This window comes from Oryctolagus cuniculus, chromosome 15 (genome assembly GCF_051225735.1).
Source record: "Oryctolagus cuniculus isolate XC-2025 breed Fujian yellow rabbit chromosome 15, ASM5122573v1, whole genome shotgun sequence".
Taxonomy (NCBI): Eukaryota; Metazoa; Chordata; class Mammalia; order Lagomorpha; family Leporidae; genus Oryctolagus; species Oryctolagus cuniculus.
This window is the reverse complement of record NC_142881.1, coordinates 59,739,415-59,754,594: the sequence shown is the minus strand read 5'-3', so window position 1 is coordinate 59,754,594 and position 15,180 is coordinate 59,739,415. Positions and strand designations below refer to the sequence as shown.

Sequence of the window (15,180 nt, the reverse complement as noted above, 5' to 3'; positions counted from 1 at the left end):
CGTTGCTAAAAACACGTTAACTAACGCCTTCTGGGCTCGTCTCCGCAAGCCACCACTACGCGCAGCTGCACACTGCGCAAGCGCAGGGTCGACGCGCCCCGGGAGGATTCCCGCGCAGGCGCGCGGGCCGGGAAGTAGCTGGGTTCGCGCGCGTGCTCCGCGACTCACTTCCGGCCACCCCTCCCCACCCCCACCCCCCGCCTGGCCACCTCCCCCTCTCCCTTCTCCCCTGCCTCTTTCCCTAACTCTCTCCACCCCTCGCGCTCTCCGCCCAGCTCGCCTCCAGTCCTTCCCCGCCCTCTCCATCCGGGTCGCTGACTGCTGTCTCTGGACTGGACAGCGGTGGTGGCCGCTTTCCTCTGAGGAACCCGGTAAAGTTTCAGGCGAGCCGGAGAGGGGAGCAGCGGCACCGACGCCGGAGGAGCCTTGTTGGCCGCCTCCACTGGCTTGAAGGAGGAGGGTTCCAGAAGCCGAAAACCTGCTTCGGCAGCCGCGCCGCCTCGTTCCCTGGGGAGGGGCCGCCCGCAGTCGCCCTGGGCATTTTCTACCCCGAGGGCCCGGGTGAGTCGTTGCCCCGGTGGGGTTCGGGGGTGTGTGTGACGGTGTTAGGGAGGGGCCGGCGGAGCTGGCGGACGAGGCCGGCCTGGCGCGAGGCGCTGGCTCGGCGCTTGCTGGGGGCGAGGGCACGGTCGGGACTCCCTGGCCCCGGGGCTGGAATGTGGCACCTCCCCGGCGAAGGGCCTCCCTCGGGCTTGAGGCCGCGGGGTGCCCAGCCTCGGCCGCCGGCCTCTGCGGCGGCTGCGAGCCGGCAGCTGCGGTAGTTGGCTGGGCTGTCCGCGAGGTTGGGTGTGTGCGGACGATTTCTCTTCCCCCGTCCCCGTGAACTGGGTCTGGGTGCGCGTTCCGGGGAAGCTGGGACGAAGCCGCTTCTCATTCCCTACCTGTTGCTGGCGAGAGGAAGGCTTTCTAGTACCCCTTCTGACTTTTTTTTTTTTTTTTTAAAGAGGATGGTTGAGCCTCGCCCGTAGAATTAGGGAGTATTTTTTTTCCTGTTTTGTCTTTCTTAAAAAAAGACAATGCAGAACTCTCGGGAACAATCCAGTTCTGATGTCCCTAAAGCATGAAATCCAACGTGTGAATGGATGAGTCGTGGAATGGGGCATCTTTGGCGCTTGCTAGTAGGAAAATTGGGTTTTGAACTTCGAAGGTTTTGCGTAAGGAATGTGGGTGATAACAACAGGAGTAAAGCTGACGTTCAGTAATGGTGTTGTTTAATAATGCGAAGTATTTAAAAATCTGTGTAGTTTTATTTAAATGAAATGGACTCGTTGATTGTTATCCGAGTCTTTACAGTCGAAGAAATATTCAGTCTATGTACTGGAAAGTTCTGCGGATTTCGCCAACAAACTATCAGTGTCCCAGCCCCCATTCCTATTCTTGAAAAATCAGCAGTGCTGGGTTATTTAGAATTTTCTTCCCCAATATTTCAGTCACAGTTGCCACTCGTGACGTTGAATTTGGAGAAGAATCTTGATATCTAAGTAGCATATTTTCCTCCTTTATGATAGTGCATATTGATTTAGTTTTGAAATTAAATTTGTGATGAGGTTGCAGTGTTAGTACTTTGATTTTTAAAATACAATTTTTGGAGGCGATTTCTTATAATTGTGACTTGAAAAATCCTGGTTTTCTCTGCATACAGCTTGTTGGTATGAATAATTGGAAGTCATTTAAATTGTGGGAAATTAAAAAATTCAATTACTGGTTTTATTTCTGTTACAGGTAAGAACTTCAGTTTTCTGTTGATGTGGAGGTAGGTATTAGAGGGTTTAATTACGCTATGACTTTTAGGGGATTGCAGGATGATGTGTCTGCTGTTAGCTCAATTTTTCATCGTTTCCTTCATTTTTGAGTAGTGGAAAGGTGTCTTTCTGCTTCCATTGAGATTACTTAAAAAAAATTGGTTAATTTCATCCAGACGCTATTTCCATTAGTTTAGTCTGTCACCATATAACAAAAAGTCATAACTAATGTCTTTAAATTTTGCAAAAAATTGTAGAGTGATTTCTTTTCCTTAAATATTTTGACGTGATACATTACAAAATAAAACTGGCTTTTACAGATGAATGCTGCTTATATAGTAGCATTGTATTGTAAAATTATTTAATGGTTACAGTGATTACTGTAGTCTAGCACATGAAAAAGTAATTACGTATCATATATACATTGAAGTCATGTTAAGTTTTTTCCTGTCTTCTCAGACTTAGGGTACCTCCAACTTTCCAGTGTTTCAGAAGGAAGTTTTTCATTGAAACTGGAAGACCAAAATAATTGCAAGAATGTTGTGCTGGGGAAATGCATCCTTCGGACAGCTAGGTTTGGGTGGAATTGATGAAGAAATTGTATTAGAGCCCAGAAAAAGTGACTTTTTTATAAATAAAAAGGTTCGAGATGTAGGATGTGGACTCAGACACACCGTATTTGTTTTGGATGATGGGACAGTGTACACATGTGGATGTAATGATCTGGGACAACTGGGTCATGAGAAATCCAGAAAGAAACCAGGTAGGTTGAGAAATTTTGTATTTGCTGTATCTAGTAATTATATCATTTAGGTTTTAAGTGACATGTGATGATAGTTGTAAACCTGTATTCTTTATGAAGCTCTAAAAAGCAAAGTAGGAGTTAAATTTGTCCTTTGTGTATCCATGCTTCTAAGTACTTTATTTAGTGGTTGTTTTTTTGCTTCTATTATCTCTTTATTGTGTTATGATGTAAAACGCGAAGAGAAAACCAGCTTGCCATGTATAGATTTTCTTTAGCACAAAGGCACAGAATATATAGTAAATAAGTTCAGCCACCTTGGATAGATTTTAAATGTATAATTTACTGTGATGTTTCTGTATATGAGAAAAAAAACTAAGAGGAAATTTTTCTGCATTCACTTATTTGCCTAAAATATAACTTAATGCTTATATTTGTTATATCGTATTTTAAATATACAATTTTCTATGGATTAGTTGGAGATAACCTTTTATTCCCTTAACCTACTTTTAAGTAGTGGCACTGGCTATTAAATGTTTTGTGAACATGAAGTATCCTAATTTTTGTAGTAACCATATACGTTAAACTTAAAAAATTTTGCAGTGAAATAATTGACAGATTTGGTCATGTTTCATGTTCTGTTTTCTCACTTTGTATTTTAAAATGAAATATTGCCACATTTAAGAATATCTTTGCTATACAAATTTTGCTTTGTTATGATAACCAAAAGTGTCTTTAAGGTCGTAAAGTCACATGAAACTGCAGATATATTGAGTTTTTTTAATTTTGACAATAACGGCACTTAAGTATTTTCTGTGGCAGTTATGTTTATCAGTTCATTATTTGAGTGGTTTCTATTGTTAGTCTACTTTTGAGAGATTAATGTGGGTACAGAATATTCAGACATTAAACTATTTCATCTTTGATACCATCTCACCACGATGCCAAACACTCTTTTCCGACTTCCAAATACTATATAGTTTTCATCTTTTCTTTGCAGTTAGGGCTTACTCTCTTTTTTCTGCCTTAATTTGTAATTCATTTTGTTGGATTAATGATATTGATGCTTAATACAGTAGGTTTGATTATTGCAGAGCTCAAGGTAAATTCTAGCTTTCTTCTGCCTAAGAATATTTTATGAACTCTTGGATTTTCAGAATCTCAGGCATTGAGGTAATCAGATTGTGGAAATGAATGGTAATTTGCTAATTGACATTGGCTTGTTATCTTTGGTTTTAGAGGCAGGTGGGCCCTCTACTGTTTTTGCTTAGCTTGGGATGCTGTTTCAAGTTGAAATTTTAGGCCTGGAACAGCTTCTTGTATATGAAATTTTGAGGAAACTTAATTAGCCAGAAATGGCTTTTGCATGGTCATGTTGACATTATGATGATTGCAGTGTTATATCTACACATCCTGTTGATTCATCCTGGAAGCATTATTTGGTAGTATAAAGTTGGAAGGCTGGGTTTTCTTATGATCCTTTTCTGTGAGTACCTCAGTGTTGTCCAGGAGCACACAGTGTGTGAACTAGAAAAATTAAAATTGAACTTTGTCTTTTGAAAGTTGAGAGCTTGGGTTGGGACTTAAGGTGTACATAAATGAAACAACTGGAGATAACTGAAATATGAGATGATATGCTATATACTTTGAGACTAGGGAGTTTAAATGAAACGGCATGTCATTGTGGGACAAAATTAAAGTAAGATTTCTGGGAGAAAAATGAAGGCTTTAAGTTTAAACATGTAGATGATCACATAAATAGCCACAAAGTAAGTTTGGAGCTAGACTTGCTTAGTTTATACAGGAAAATCCTGATCCCAGTTCAGTGATATAGTGAAGTGTTTCTAGGTTACATAGATAGGAGACAGAAGTTCAAGAAGAGGTAGTTGCTCTGGTTGAGTCTTAACTCTTTTAACCTCAGTCTTGATTGAAGGTATTTGATAAATTTTAACATTTAAACTAAAATTATTTGTATTTGAAATAATTACATAATTATTAAATATGCCTCTTCCCCAGAACTTTTTTAGATTTGTGAGTTTGCAGACTAGATTAAATGATAAGGTGTTGCTGGATCATAATTGGTTTTAAAGTCTCAGTAATTGAGTGAGTATGATAGGACAATGTAATAAACATAGTTCACTTCATTGGAACTTTAAACTTAGGAGGAGGAGCAAAGAATTTTATTTTTACATGAACTGACTTTCAAACCAATATTCTGTAACTAATAAGAAGTAAAAGGAGGTAGCCTTATCATATACACTTTTTTTTTAATCGACCATAGTTTTGGTATAAAGCTGCCTTTCTTTTTAAAGTTTATATTCATTTTATTTGAAAGGCAGAGACAGGATAGATCTTCCATCCACTGATTAACTCCCCAAATGACTGCAATAGTCAGGGCTGGGCCAGACTGAAGCCGGGAACCTGGAACCCCATCCATGGGTCTCCCATGGTACACATTAACAGGAAATTGGATGGGAAGTGGAGTAGTCAAGACTTGAATCAAGCACTCTGATACGAGATGCAGGTGTCTTAAATGGCGTTCTGACTCCTGTGCCAAAAACCCATCATGACAATTTATTGTTGAGAGTCGTGATAACTTACTGGATCACTTGGCCTAACAGTGCAGTTAAATAGATTTGACCTGCAGCCCAGTTGGGAGAGTGTTTCCATTCTGGATATTTTAAAAACTACCTAGGAAGGTTTAACTGACCTCCTTTTTTTATAACTAGAGTACAAACTATGTCCGTGTTTATCTCCTGTCTTGTATAAGTATGCTCCTTGTTTCCGCACTATCAGCTCTTGTGAATTATTTCCAGAGAAGGTGAATGTCTATTGGACTTTAATGTGTTTTTTCTTCATAAGAACTTTTAAAGTAGTTTTGAAAGTTAGTGTCTAAATTTCTTAATTCATAAAGTAAATATATTCTTCAAATGCTAGAACAATCCATTTAAATGAATTATTAGTTTTGTTTTTTATAATTTGTTGCAAATACATTTCTGAAGTTTAAGATAATCTGTAGGAAGTGTACTTTAACAAGATAATTTACTCAGTATCCAATCATATATGTAATTTTGTGAACATCATCCTAAATATATGTTTTGCACATTCATTTCCACTTGTTTCATGTTAGAAATGGTACTAAACAATTTTATGACATAATTTGTATACTTCTGTTAAAAACAATTTTCAATATCTTTATGTGGTTTATAAAATTCTTTCAAATAGAGTATTTTCTTTAATCCTCATAATGGTCTTGTATAGAAGCTAGGACAGATGTTATGGTCCTCATTTTACAGATGAGGAAACTGGAGTTAAGAGATTTAGAAATTCACAAGGTTGCTAGGTTAGCACACATTAAAACACTGTTCTAAATCCTGTAGTTTTTTTTTTTTTTTCTTTATTGCACAAAGCTTTTTCCCTGCCGTAATTAGAAGATAGAATATTTGTTCACCTAGGAGGAAAGTAGTTTCCATCAGTATTTTAATGTAATTCTGAGGATTTAAAAAATTACTACTAAAGCGTTACTATTTTATAACTAAGGTTTTAAGACACCATTTTTATTACCTTCCTCCTTTTGCATAAACTCAGTCATTTTAAGAACCATGTAAGAAGATTGAGTGTTCTGTTTTCAGTATATTATAGCAACACAGACTAAAAATTCAGATATGAACAGTTATTGGATGGCAGACTAACCTGAATAGCAAAGTCAGCAATTAGTAAAGTTTTGAATAGTGTGATAGAAGTTACTGTAGTTTACGTTTACCTATTTTATAGAAGATACAAAAGTGATGAGCATTGATTCTATGGTTCCTGCATCCCAAAATGGTAATTTCTACCATTGGGTCTGTCCAATAAAAATGCTTGGTTTCCATAGCACTAATTGCTTGTTTGCCTTTCTTCTTCTTCTGATCTATTCTTTCTGTTCATAAAATGTAAATCTGTAAATGAACTTCTCCTTAAAAATGCAGTTGAAATTAGCAAAACAATGTAGGAAAAAATTTATAAATATGGTAAATAAAATTCACTTAAGAGTGAATGAAAAACAGTGAAAAACATTGAATTATCCCACTTATTTTTTACTGAACCCAAGCATATAAGATAAACAAAGTTATGTTTTATAATTCTTAATTTTCCTGATACCTTCTAAGGAAGAGAAAGATGTGGATGATATGAAGACTTGAAAAGTGTAATTACTTGGGTCAGGCCTGGAGATTTACTTTGGACTCTTTTTCTTAGAGTAAGGTTAGTGCCCAACAATCACAGTGTCAAGGATAAGGGGAAAATCATAATGCAAACAGATGACTACTGCTAGAGAGATGTATAATGATACTTTACTTTGTGTAGGACCCTACATCTGAGGAATTTCAAGAGCATTACACAATAACTCATGGTTCCTTTCAAAATGCTTGTGACACAATTTGCAAGAATTATCCTCATCTTAGGGGATAAATTTACGGAGAAATGGCAGCACAAGTTGGTAAGTAAATTGTCAAAACAGCAGGTGACTGGTGAACAGCTATAAATTAAATCTGAAAGTTTTAAGTCTACCAGTCTCTACCTTATGTGCTTATGTTTAAAATTATTTACAGTAGTATCTTCTGTTTGAGGCAGATCAAGTACTAATACATAGATTGTTTGCTTGCCATTTTATTTGATGGCCTATTAAAATAATTTTTACCGAGGTAATTTCATTGTGATACTTTATTATAATCCTTTGGGGTACAAAGAGTATTTAAACAAATGAACCAAAACTGTTGTATCACTCAGTCTTTTCTCATTTCTCTGAATAGATCATACTTTTATCTGTTTGTTGTCTTACCTGCTATACCAAGATACTATCCAAGGTCAGTAGTAATTGGCATGCAGGATTGACTCAGTGGCTAACATTGAAAGTTGTATTATTTAAGTTCTGGCAAGTCTGTAAGATAGATGCATTTATCTCTCTATGGGGTGCCTCCATGTGGTGATGTGTTCCCACAGGGAAGATGGTTATACCAGTAGATGCTTAATTTGAGCAGTCTAAGAAATGGAGGCTGCTTTAAAAGATTTGAAGCCAGTGATTTTTCTCGTTGTGTTTGGTATGTTAGTATTTTAACATTATTGGAAATTTGCCACATGTTTTCCTTAAAAGAACCAGGAGTATTGTAGATTTCAGTTTTAAGGTTTGGGCAGTTAACAAGGATTCTTGTTGGAGATAGCAGCATAGGTGGTCTAGTTCCTATCATATCATCTCCTTAGTGTGGATTCTTTGGGTTTCTTTTCCTCCCTATGTCATGTAAATTTAGCATCATTGTTAAAGCTTGTTACTCATAAACTGCATGTATTTTAAAAATTGCTTTGAAGAAATAAAAGACTATGAAGTGTATCTGGTACCTGGAATTCAAATCAAAGTGTAATAGAGAATATGTACTCTCATATCACAAGGTTTTCTTTGGACTAGTATTGTGTTAGAAAAATGGGTAGCATTAGTGAAGAAACTATATTCTTGGGCCCTTAGTTATCTCTTTTCTTCTGCTTCTCTGGATTTTTTTCCTTATGCAAATGGAGTTAAAAGGACAGGAGTTATTTAAAGTCTTAATGAATTGTGATAGTTATTTTATGTGCAAGAAAAACTAGTGCTTTTTGTAATCATACAAAAATCTGTTGTACTTATTTTTGTTAGAAGGAAAATATCTTGAATTTTGGTGGCTTGTTCTTTTTTAAACCTTAGCATTTTATTTATTTGGACATATTCTTTTGTCTTCATTTTTAATGTTGCAGAATTTTAGTTTAGCCTTTCTTGGTTGCAAAGGGAACATTCTGTAATCCTTTAATATTCTGATTACTTTATTAACATCTAAGTTTAGCTTCATTTTCTTTGCTAGGCTTCATACTATTCTGAAGTATTTTTAGCTTTTCATGATTTTTCTAGTTATAAAAGTATTACATGTTCTCAATAGAAAATTGTAAAATAGGGGAAAGCAAAAATCAACTATAATTTCATCATAAATAGATAAATACTATTTTTAAAAGATTTATTTTATTTTACTTGAAAGAGTTACATAGAGAGAGCAGAGGCAGAGAGAGAGAGAGAGAGAGAGAGATCTTCTATCCACTGGTTCACTCCCCAGTTGGCCGCAATGGCCGGAGCTGTGAGAATCTGGAGCCAGGAGCCAGGAGCTTCTTCCAGGGCTCCCATATGTGTGCAGGGGCCCAAGTTCTTGGACCATCTCCTACTGCTTTCCCAGGCCATAGCACAGAAGTGGAACAGCCGAGACTAGAACCAGCGCCCATATGGGATGTTGGCACTGCAGGCAGTGGCTTAACCTGCTAAGCCACAGTACCAACCCTGATAAATACTATTATATATAATACAGTGCATACTGTTGTCCATTTGGGACCTTTTCTATACTTATGGATGTTTCTGATTATAGACTGGGAGTATGTGCCATTATCTCAGCTTTTCTTTTTTGTCCAGTAATACCTGAACAATAATTTAGTAAATATTTTACCATGTTTTAAAGTACTGTTCAGGGATAGTGTAAGTGATAATTTTAACATTTTCATCATTTAGATATGCTAAAATTTATTCTGCTTTTTGGAATTTTTTTCCAATTCTTTTTTTTAAAGATTTATATTTTATTTATTTGAAAGGCAGAGTTACGGAGAGAGGTAGATTCAGAGAGGTCTTCTTCTCCTGGTTCACTCCCCAAATGGCTACAATGACTAGGGCTGGATGGGGGTGCTGCAGGCTGAGGCTTTAACCTGCTGTGCCACAGCGTCGGCCTATCCAGATTTTGTTAGGAGTAACGCTACCATGAACATATATCAGTCTGGTCTTTATTTTCATTTCTGTTTATTTAGGAAAACTTTAATTTTAGCAAATCTAGAAGGAATGGTAACAGAATTTAATTTATGTTTAAAATTGTATCTCAGTTGTGTCTTTTTTTACAGAGTTGACATGCTCAAGATATTGGTAAATGAAAGTTTAAAAATTTATTGATTTGACAAGCTTTTGAGTACAATGTATAATAAATGTCATTTAAGGATCTAGTGAGGAAGATCGCAGATGTACATATAGTAGAAATGCATATATATGCTAAGTGTTACAAGATGCATAAATGAGAGTGCTGTGTAAAGATGGCTAGTATAACCATTTGGGATGATGGGGCTGTAGGTGAGTTTCTGTAAGAGAGATAGGTGGCACATCAAATGGAAAGATAAATAGTATTTCAAAGAGGAAAAAATGAAGAGTGTTTTATAGGTAAAGCGGCTCAAATGATGTTGTGCAAGTTTGGTACCTATTAAGGTAGTGGTAGTACAGTTAGCTGAAATATTGGAGAATAGCTAGCAGAAAGGTTAGGAAGGTAAAAGTAAGGTCAGATTATATATTTAATCAAATTAAGTAGCTTGAGTTTAATTTGGTAAATATCCACTAATAGTAATGGGAATTATGGGTTTTATAAATAAAGGATTGGGGGGGGTCAATGCTGTGGCATACTAGGCTAAGCCTCTTCCTGCAGTGCCAGCATCCCCTATGGGCACTGGTTCGTGTCCCAGCTGTTCTCTCCTGATCCAGCTCTCTGCTTATGTCCTGGGAAAGCAGTGGAAGATGGCCCAAGTCCTTGGGCCCCTGCACCCATGTGGTCACCTGGAAGAAGCTCCTGATTCCTGGCTTTAGCCTCGACCAGCTCTGGCCATTGCGGCCATTTTGGGAGTGAGCTATTGGATGGAAGAACTTTGTCTCTTCCTCTCTCTGTAGCTCTACTACTCAAATAAATACATGTATATTTTTTTTAAAGGATTGGAAAAGAATTTGGAGGAGAAGAAATTAGGATGTTATGGTAGTCCTTTAGAACCAGAAAGGAGCAGGTAGGTCAGAGAAAGATTAGAGGTTAGAAAGAATGGACAAGGTTGTTAAACAGATGGAAGTGAAATTTTATGCTTAAAAGAAAGGGCCAGGTGGAATAATCATTAATAGAAATAGGAAATCCAGGAATAGAAAGAATGTTAACTCTTGGTCTTCTGTGTATAAAGTTAATCGAAAATGGATCTTAGTGGAGAGGGAGGAGGAGAAGGGTAGGGGATTGGGAGGGCTGTTTATGGTGGGAAGAATCACTGTATTATTTTTTTTAATTTATTTATTTGGTTTTTTCCTCTCTTTGTTTTTTAAATATTTATTTATTTGAAAGAGTTATACAGAGAGAGGAGAGGCAGAGAGAGAGAGAAGTCTTCTTACCCGATGGTTCACTCCCCAATTGGCCACAATGGCTGGAGCTGCGCCGTTCTGAAGCTAGGAGCCAGGAGCTTCTTCTAGGTCTCCCACGCGGGTGCAGGGGCCCAAGGACTTGGGGCATCTTCTACTGCTTTCCCAGGCCATAGCAGAGAGCTGGATTGGAAGTGGAGCAGCTGAGTCTTGAACTGGTGCCCATATGGGATGCCAGCGCTTCAGACCAGGGTGTTAAACCACTGCACCACAGTGCTGGCCCCTATTTATTTATTTGAAAGTCAAAATACTGCTTTCCCAGGCCATAGAAAGCTGGATCGGAAGTGGAGCAGCCAAGACTTGAACCGGCGCCCATATGGGATGCTGGCACTGCAGGCGATGGCTTTACCTGCTATGTCACAGCACTGGCCCAGAATCTCTGTATTCTTAAAGTTGTACTTAAGAATCTCATGAACTTCGTATTCCTTAAATAAAAGGTTTCTTTGGGGAGAAGAAAAAAAAAAAAAAGAAAATGTTAACTCCTTTTTGTTTTAGGAGGAAAGGAGATTTTGGTGAGGTAAATTTGTTTAAAATTTTTAAGCCATATTCAGAAAAGTGATAGGAAGCTTTGTGCTGTAATTAGGGAGAAAGATTATTGCTAAATGCATTACAGTTTTTTAAAATAAAGATTTATGTATTTATTTATTTGAAGGGCAGAGCGACAGGGTGGCTGTGGGAATTGAGGATCTGCCATCCATTTGTTCACTCTCAGATGACTCCGACAGTCAGGTCTGGACCAAACAAAAGTCAGGCCAAAACCCAGAACCAAGAACCCAATTGTTGTCTTCCATGTGGGTTTTAGGGCTCAATACTTGGCCATTGTCTTCACAGGCACATTAGTAGGAAACTGAATCAGAAGCTGATTATCTATGGCTTGAACTGGCACCTTGAAACAGGATACTGGTGTCACATTTTGTTTCTTACCTCATTGCACTAGTTTTGTCTTCTAGCACGAATTTTTTAATTTCCAGGTTTTTTTTTTTTTTTTTTTTTTGACAGGCAGAGTGGACAGCGAGAGAGAGAGACAGAGAGAAAGGTCTTCCTTTGCCGTTGGTTCACCCTCCAATGGCCGCCGCGGCTGGCACGCTGATCCGAAGGCAGGAGCCAGGTACTTACCCTGGTCTCCCATGGGGTGCAGGGCCCAAGCACTTGGGCCATCCTCTACTGCACTCCTTGGCCACAGCAGAGAGCTGGCCTGGAAGAGGGGCAACCGGGACAATCTGGCGCCCCGACCGGGACTAGAACCCAGTGTGCCGGCGCCGCAAGGCGGAGGATTAGCCTAGTGAGCCGCGGCGCCAGCCTAATTTCCAGTTTTGTTTTATCTTTACTTCAAAATAGGCTAACATTCCAACTGTAAATTTCTCTGATTTCAACCTATCACGTAATTAATAATCTATTAGTACTATTCAGTTTTGTGCTTTTGGGAGATTAAAGTATTTGCTGATACAATAACTGAATTTAAGGTAATAAAGTGATTGCCTATTCTGCCTCCTCTGTTTTGTAAACTTGAGTTCTATATATATGAATAAAATGCAAATGTCTGCTTGCCAGGTACCATCTGATAACTTGCTCATTCGAATTTCCTTATTATTTGAGATGCAGAGAGTGGTACAGAGAGCAAGCTGCCATCTGCTGGTTTGCTCCTCAAAGGCCTGCAATGGCTGAAGCTGAGCAGGGTGAATCCAGGAGCCAGGAACTCAGTACAGGTCTCATGATAGGATCTGTATTAGCAGGAAGCTGGGATTGAGGGTAGAGCTGGGACTTGAACCCCGGGTACTCTGATGTGTGTGACACAGGCATCTTTTGACTACTAGGCCAAAGATACATCCCTGAAGTTTATTAATAGGTTTATTTATTTATTCTTATTTAGCTGACACAAACCCATTAGTTAATTTTTATGTTGGATTTCATCACTTTTTTCCAGATCTTACTGGAAACAAACCTTTTGAGTCACAAGATGCATTGATGTAAATTCAAGTTTTTTTTTTTTTTTTTTTTTTAAAGATTTGTTTATTTGAAAGGCAGGGGAGAGAGAGGTCTTCCATCCACTAGTTCACTCCCTAGATGGCCACAATGGCTGGAGCTGTGCTGATCTGAAGCCAGGAGCCTGGAGCAGCTTCTGGGTTTCTCATGTGGGTACAGGGGTCTAAGGACTTACACCATCTTCTGTTGCTTTCCCAGACCATAGCACAGAGCTGGACTGGAAGTGGAGCAGCCAGGACTCGAACTGTCACCCATATGGGATGCTAGCATCATAGGTGGCAGCTTAATCCTCTATACTATGACACTGACCCCTTTATGTTAGTTTTTTTAATTTTTAAAATTTATTTGAGGGCCGGCGCCGCGGCTCACTAGGCTAATCCTCTGCCTTGTGGCGCCGGCACACTGGGTTCTAGTCCCTGTCGGGGCGCCGGATTCTGTCCCGGTTGCCCCTCTTCCAGGCCAGCTCTCTGCTGTGGCCAGGGAGTGCAGTGGAGGATGGCCCAGGTTCTTGGGCCCTGCACCCCATGGGAGACCAGGAGAAGTACCTGGCTCCTGCCATCGGATCAGCGCGGTGCGCTGGCTGCAGCATGCCGGCTGTGGCGGCCATTGGAGGGTGAACCAACAGCAAAGGAAGACCTTTCTCTCTGTCTCTCTCTCTCTCTCACTGTCCACTCTGCCTGTCCAAAAAAAAAAAAAAAAAAAAAAAAAAATTATTTGACAGAGTTACAGACGGTGAGAAAGAGAGACAGAGAAAAAGGTCTTCCTTCCATTGGTTCACCCCCCAAATGGCTGCTACGGCCAGAACTATGCCAATCCGAAGCCAGGAGCCAGGTGCCTCTTCCTGGTCTCCCATGCAGTCACAGCAGAGAGCTAGACTGGAAGAGGAGCAACCGGGACTAGAACCTGGCACCCATATGGGATGCTGGCGCTGTAGGCATAGGATTAGCCAAGTGAGCCATGGTGCCGGCCCCTATTTTAATTTTTAAACATTAGTAGTAAAAATGGACTCAGAAATGGATATATAAAGCCAATAAAACAATGTAAAGCTGAGACAGAGACCCAAATCATCTTAAATGTACTGAAGATTAAGCTGGAGACTATTCAATGAAAGAGAATACAGTGTTGAATTAATAGCTTGTTCTTGTATGTATGTGGATAAATTCATATGAATCAAATGTCTAAATTTCATGACTACAGTGAAAATACTTGATGAAAAGATGGAAGAATTTGTTCATTTGGGAGTCAAGAGAGCCCTTCAGACTAAAATGTGAACTGTTTACAAGTAAAAATTTTCTAGGCAGAAATCACTGAACAAAGTTAAAAAGGCCAATTTGGGCTGGTGCCGCAGCTCACTTGGCTAATCCTCTGCCTGCGGCGCCGGCACCCCGGGTTCTAGTCCTGGTTGGGGTGCCGGATTCTGTCCCGGTTGCTCCTCTCCCAGTCCAGCTCCCTGCAGTGGCCTGGGAAGGCAGCAGAGGATGGCCCAGGTCCTTAGGCCCTGCACTGGCATGGGATAGCAAGAGGAAGCACCTGGCTCCTGGCTTTGGGTTGGCTCAGCGTGCCTGCCGTAGCGGCCATTTGGGGGGTGAACCAACGGAAAAGGAAGACCTTTCTCTCTGTCTCTCTCTCTATACTCTGCTGTCAAAAAACAAACAAACAAAAAAAAGGCCAATTTGTGACTCATTACAGTAAAGTTACTAATCTTTACAATATAAAGCAATCCTAGAAATTTATGAAATAAAGAGAAATATTCTAGTGGTAAAATCAGTTTTTCACAGAAAAATACAAATGGTTCTTAAACAAATATGTGCTGTTCATTCTCATATTAAGAGAAAAGTGGTACTGTGTTATCATGAGGTTATTAAAAAAAGTTCCTAAAATATTATATGGGGAGTCTGTCAGTAAACAAGTATTCATGTGTTTTTGGATTGATAAAAATTTATAAACCCCTAGGGAGTGTAATTTACTAACATCTATCAGAATTACAAATACATAGGGGCTGATGATGTGGTATAATAGGTTAAGCCTCACCTGGGGTGCCAAACATCCCATATGGGCACTAGTTCAAGTTCCAGCTGCTCTGTTTCTGATGCAGCTTTCTGCTAGGGGCCTGGGAAAGCAGTGGAAGATGGTTCAGGTGCTTGGGCTCCTGCACCCACATAGGAGGCCCAGAAGAAGCTCCCGGCTTCTGATCTGTCCTGCTCCAGCTATTGTAGCCATTTGAGGAATGAACCAGTGGATGGAAGACCTCTTTCTATCTCTCCCTTTGTAATTCTGCTTCTCAAATAAATAAATCTTAGCAAAAGAATTACAGGAATATATATTTTTGTTCTAGAAATCTCATTTGAAGGAAATTATCCGATAGCCATATTTGTACAGGCATAGAATGGCATGTATTATTACAACAT

The 15,180-nt window shown here is 39.5% G+C and overlaps 1 protein-coding gene across 7 annotated transcripts in view; it reads left to right on the top strand.

The window, feature by feature from the left end:
* The first annotated feature begins 140 nt into the window (after positions 1–140).
* HERC4 (HECT and RLD domain containing E3 ubiquitin protein ligase 4) overlaps positions 141–15,180 on the top strand; it is a 153,174-nt gene continuing 138,134 nt past the window's right edge. For 4 of the 7 annotated variants that reach the window (XR_011382418.2, XR_011382419.2, XM_002718459.6 and 1 more), the window contains exons 1-3: positions 141–561; positions 1,783–1,813; positions 2,262–2,565. Coding sequence is in view for 5 of the 7 variants with exons in the window: in XM_002718459.6 (XP_002718505.1) it covers positions 2,340–2,565 (226 nt within the window). In the remaining 2 variants the exon portion in view is untranslated. Of the gene's footprint in view, positions 562–663; positions 847–1,782; positions 1,814–2,261; positions 2,566–6,888; positions 7,022–15,180 lie in introns of those variants that run through there. The other 3 variants (XM_070057742.1, XM_089314936.1, XM_089314937.1) reach the window with 3 other exon arrangements.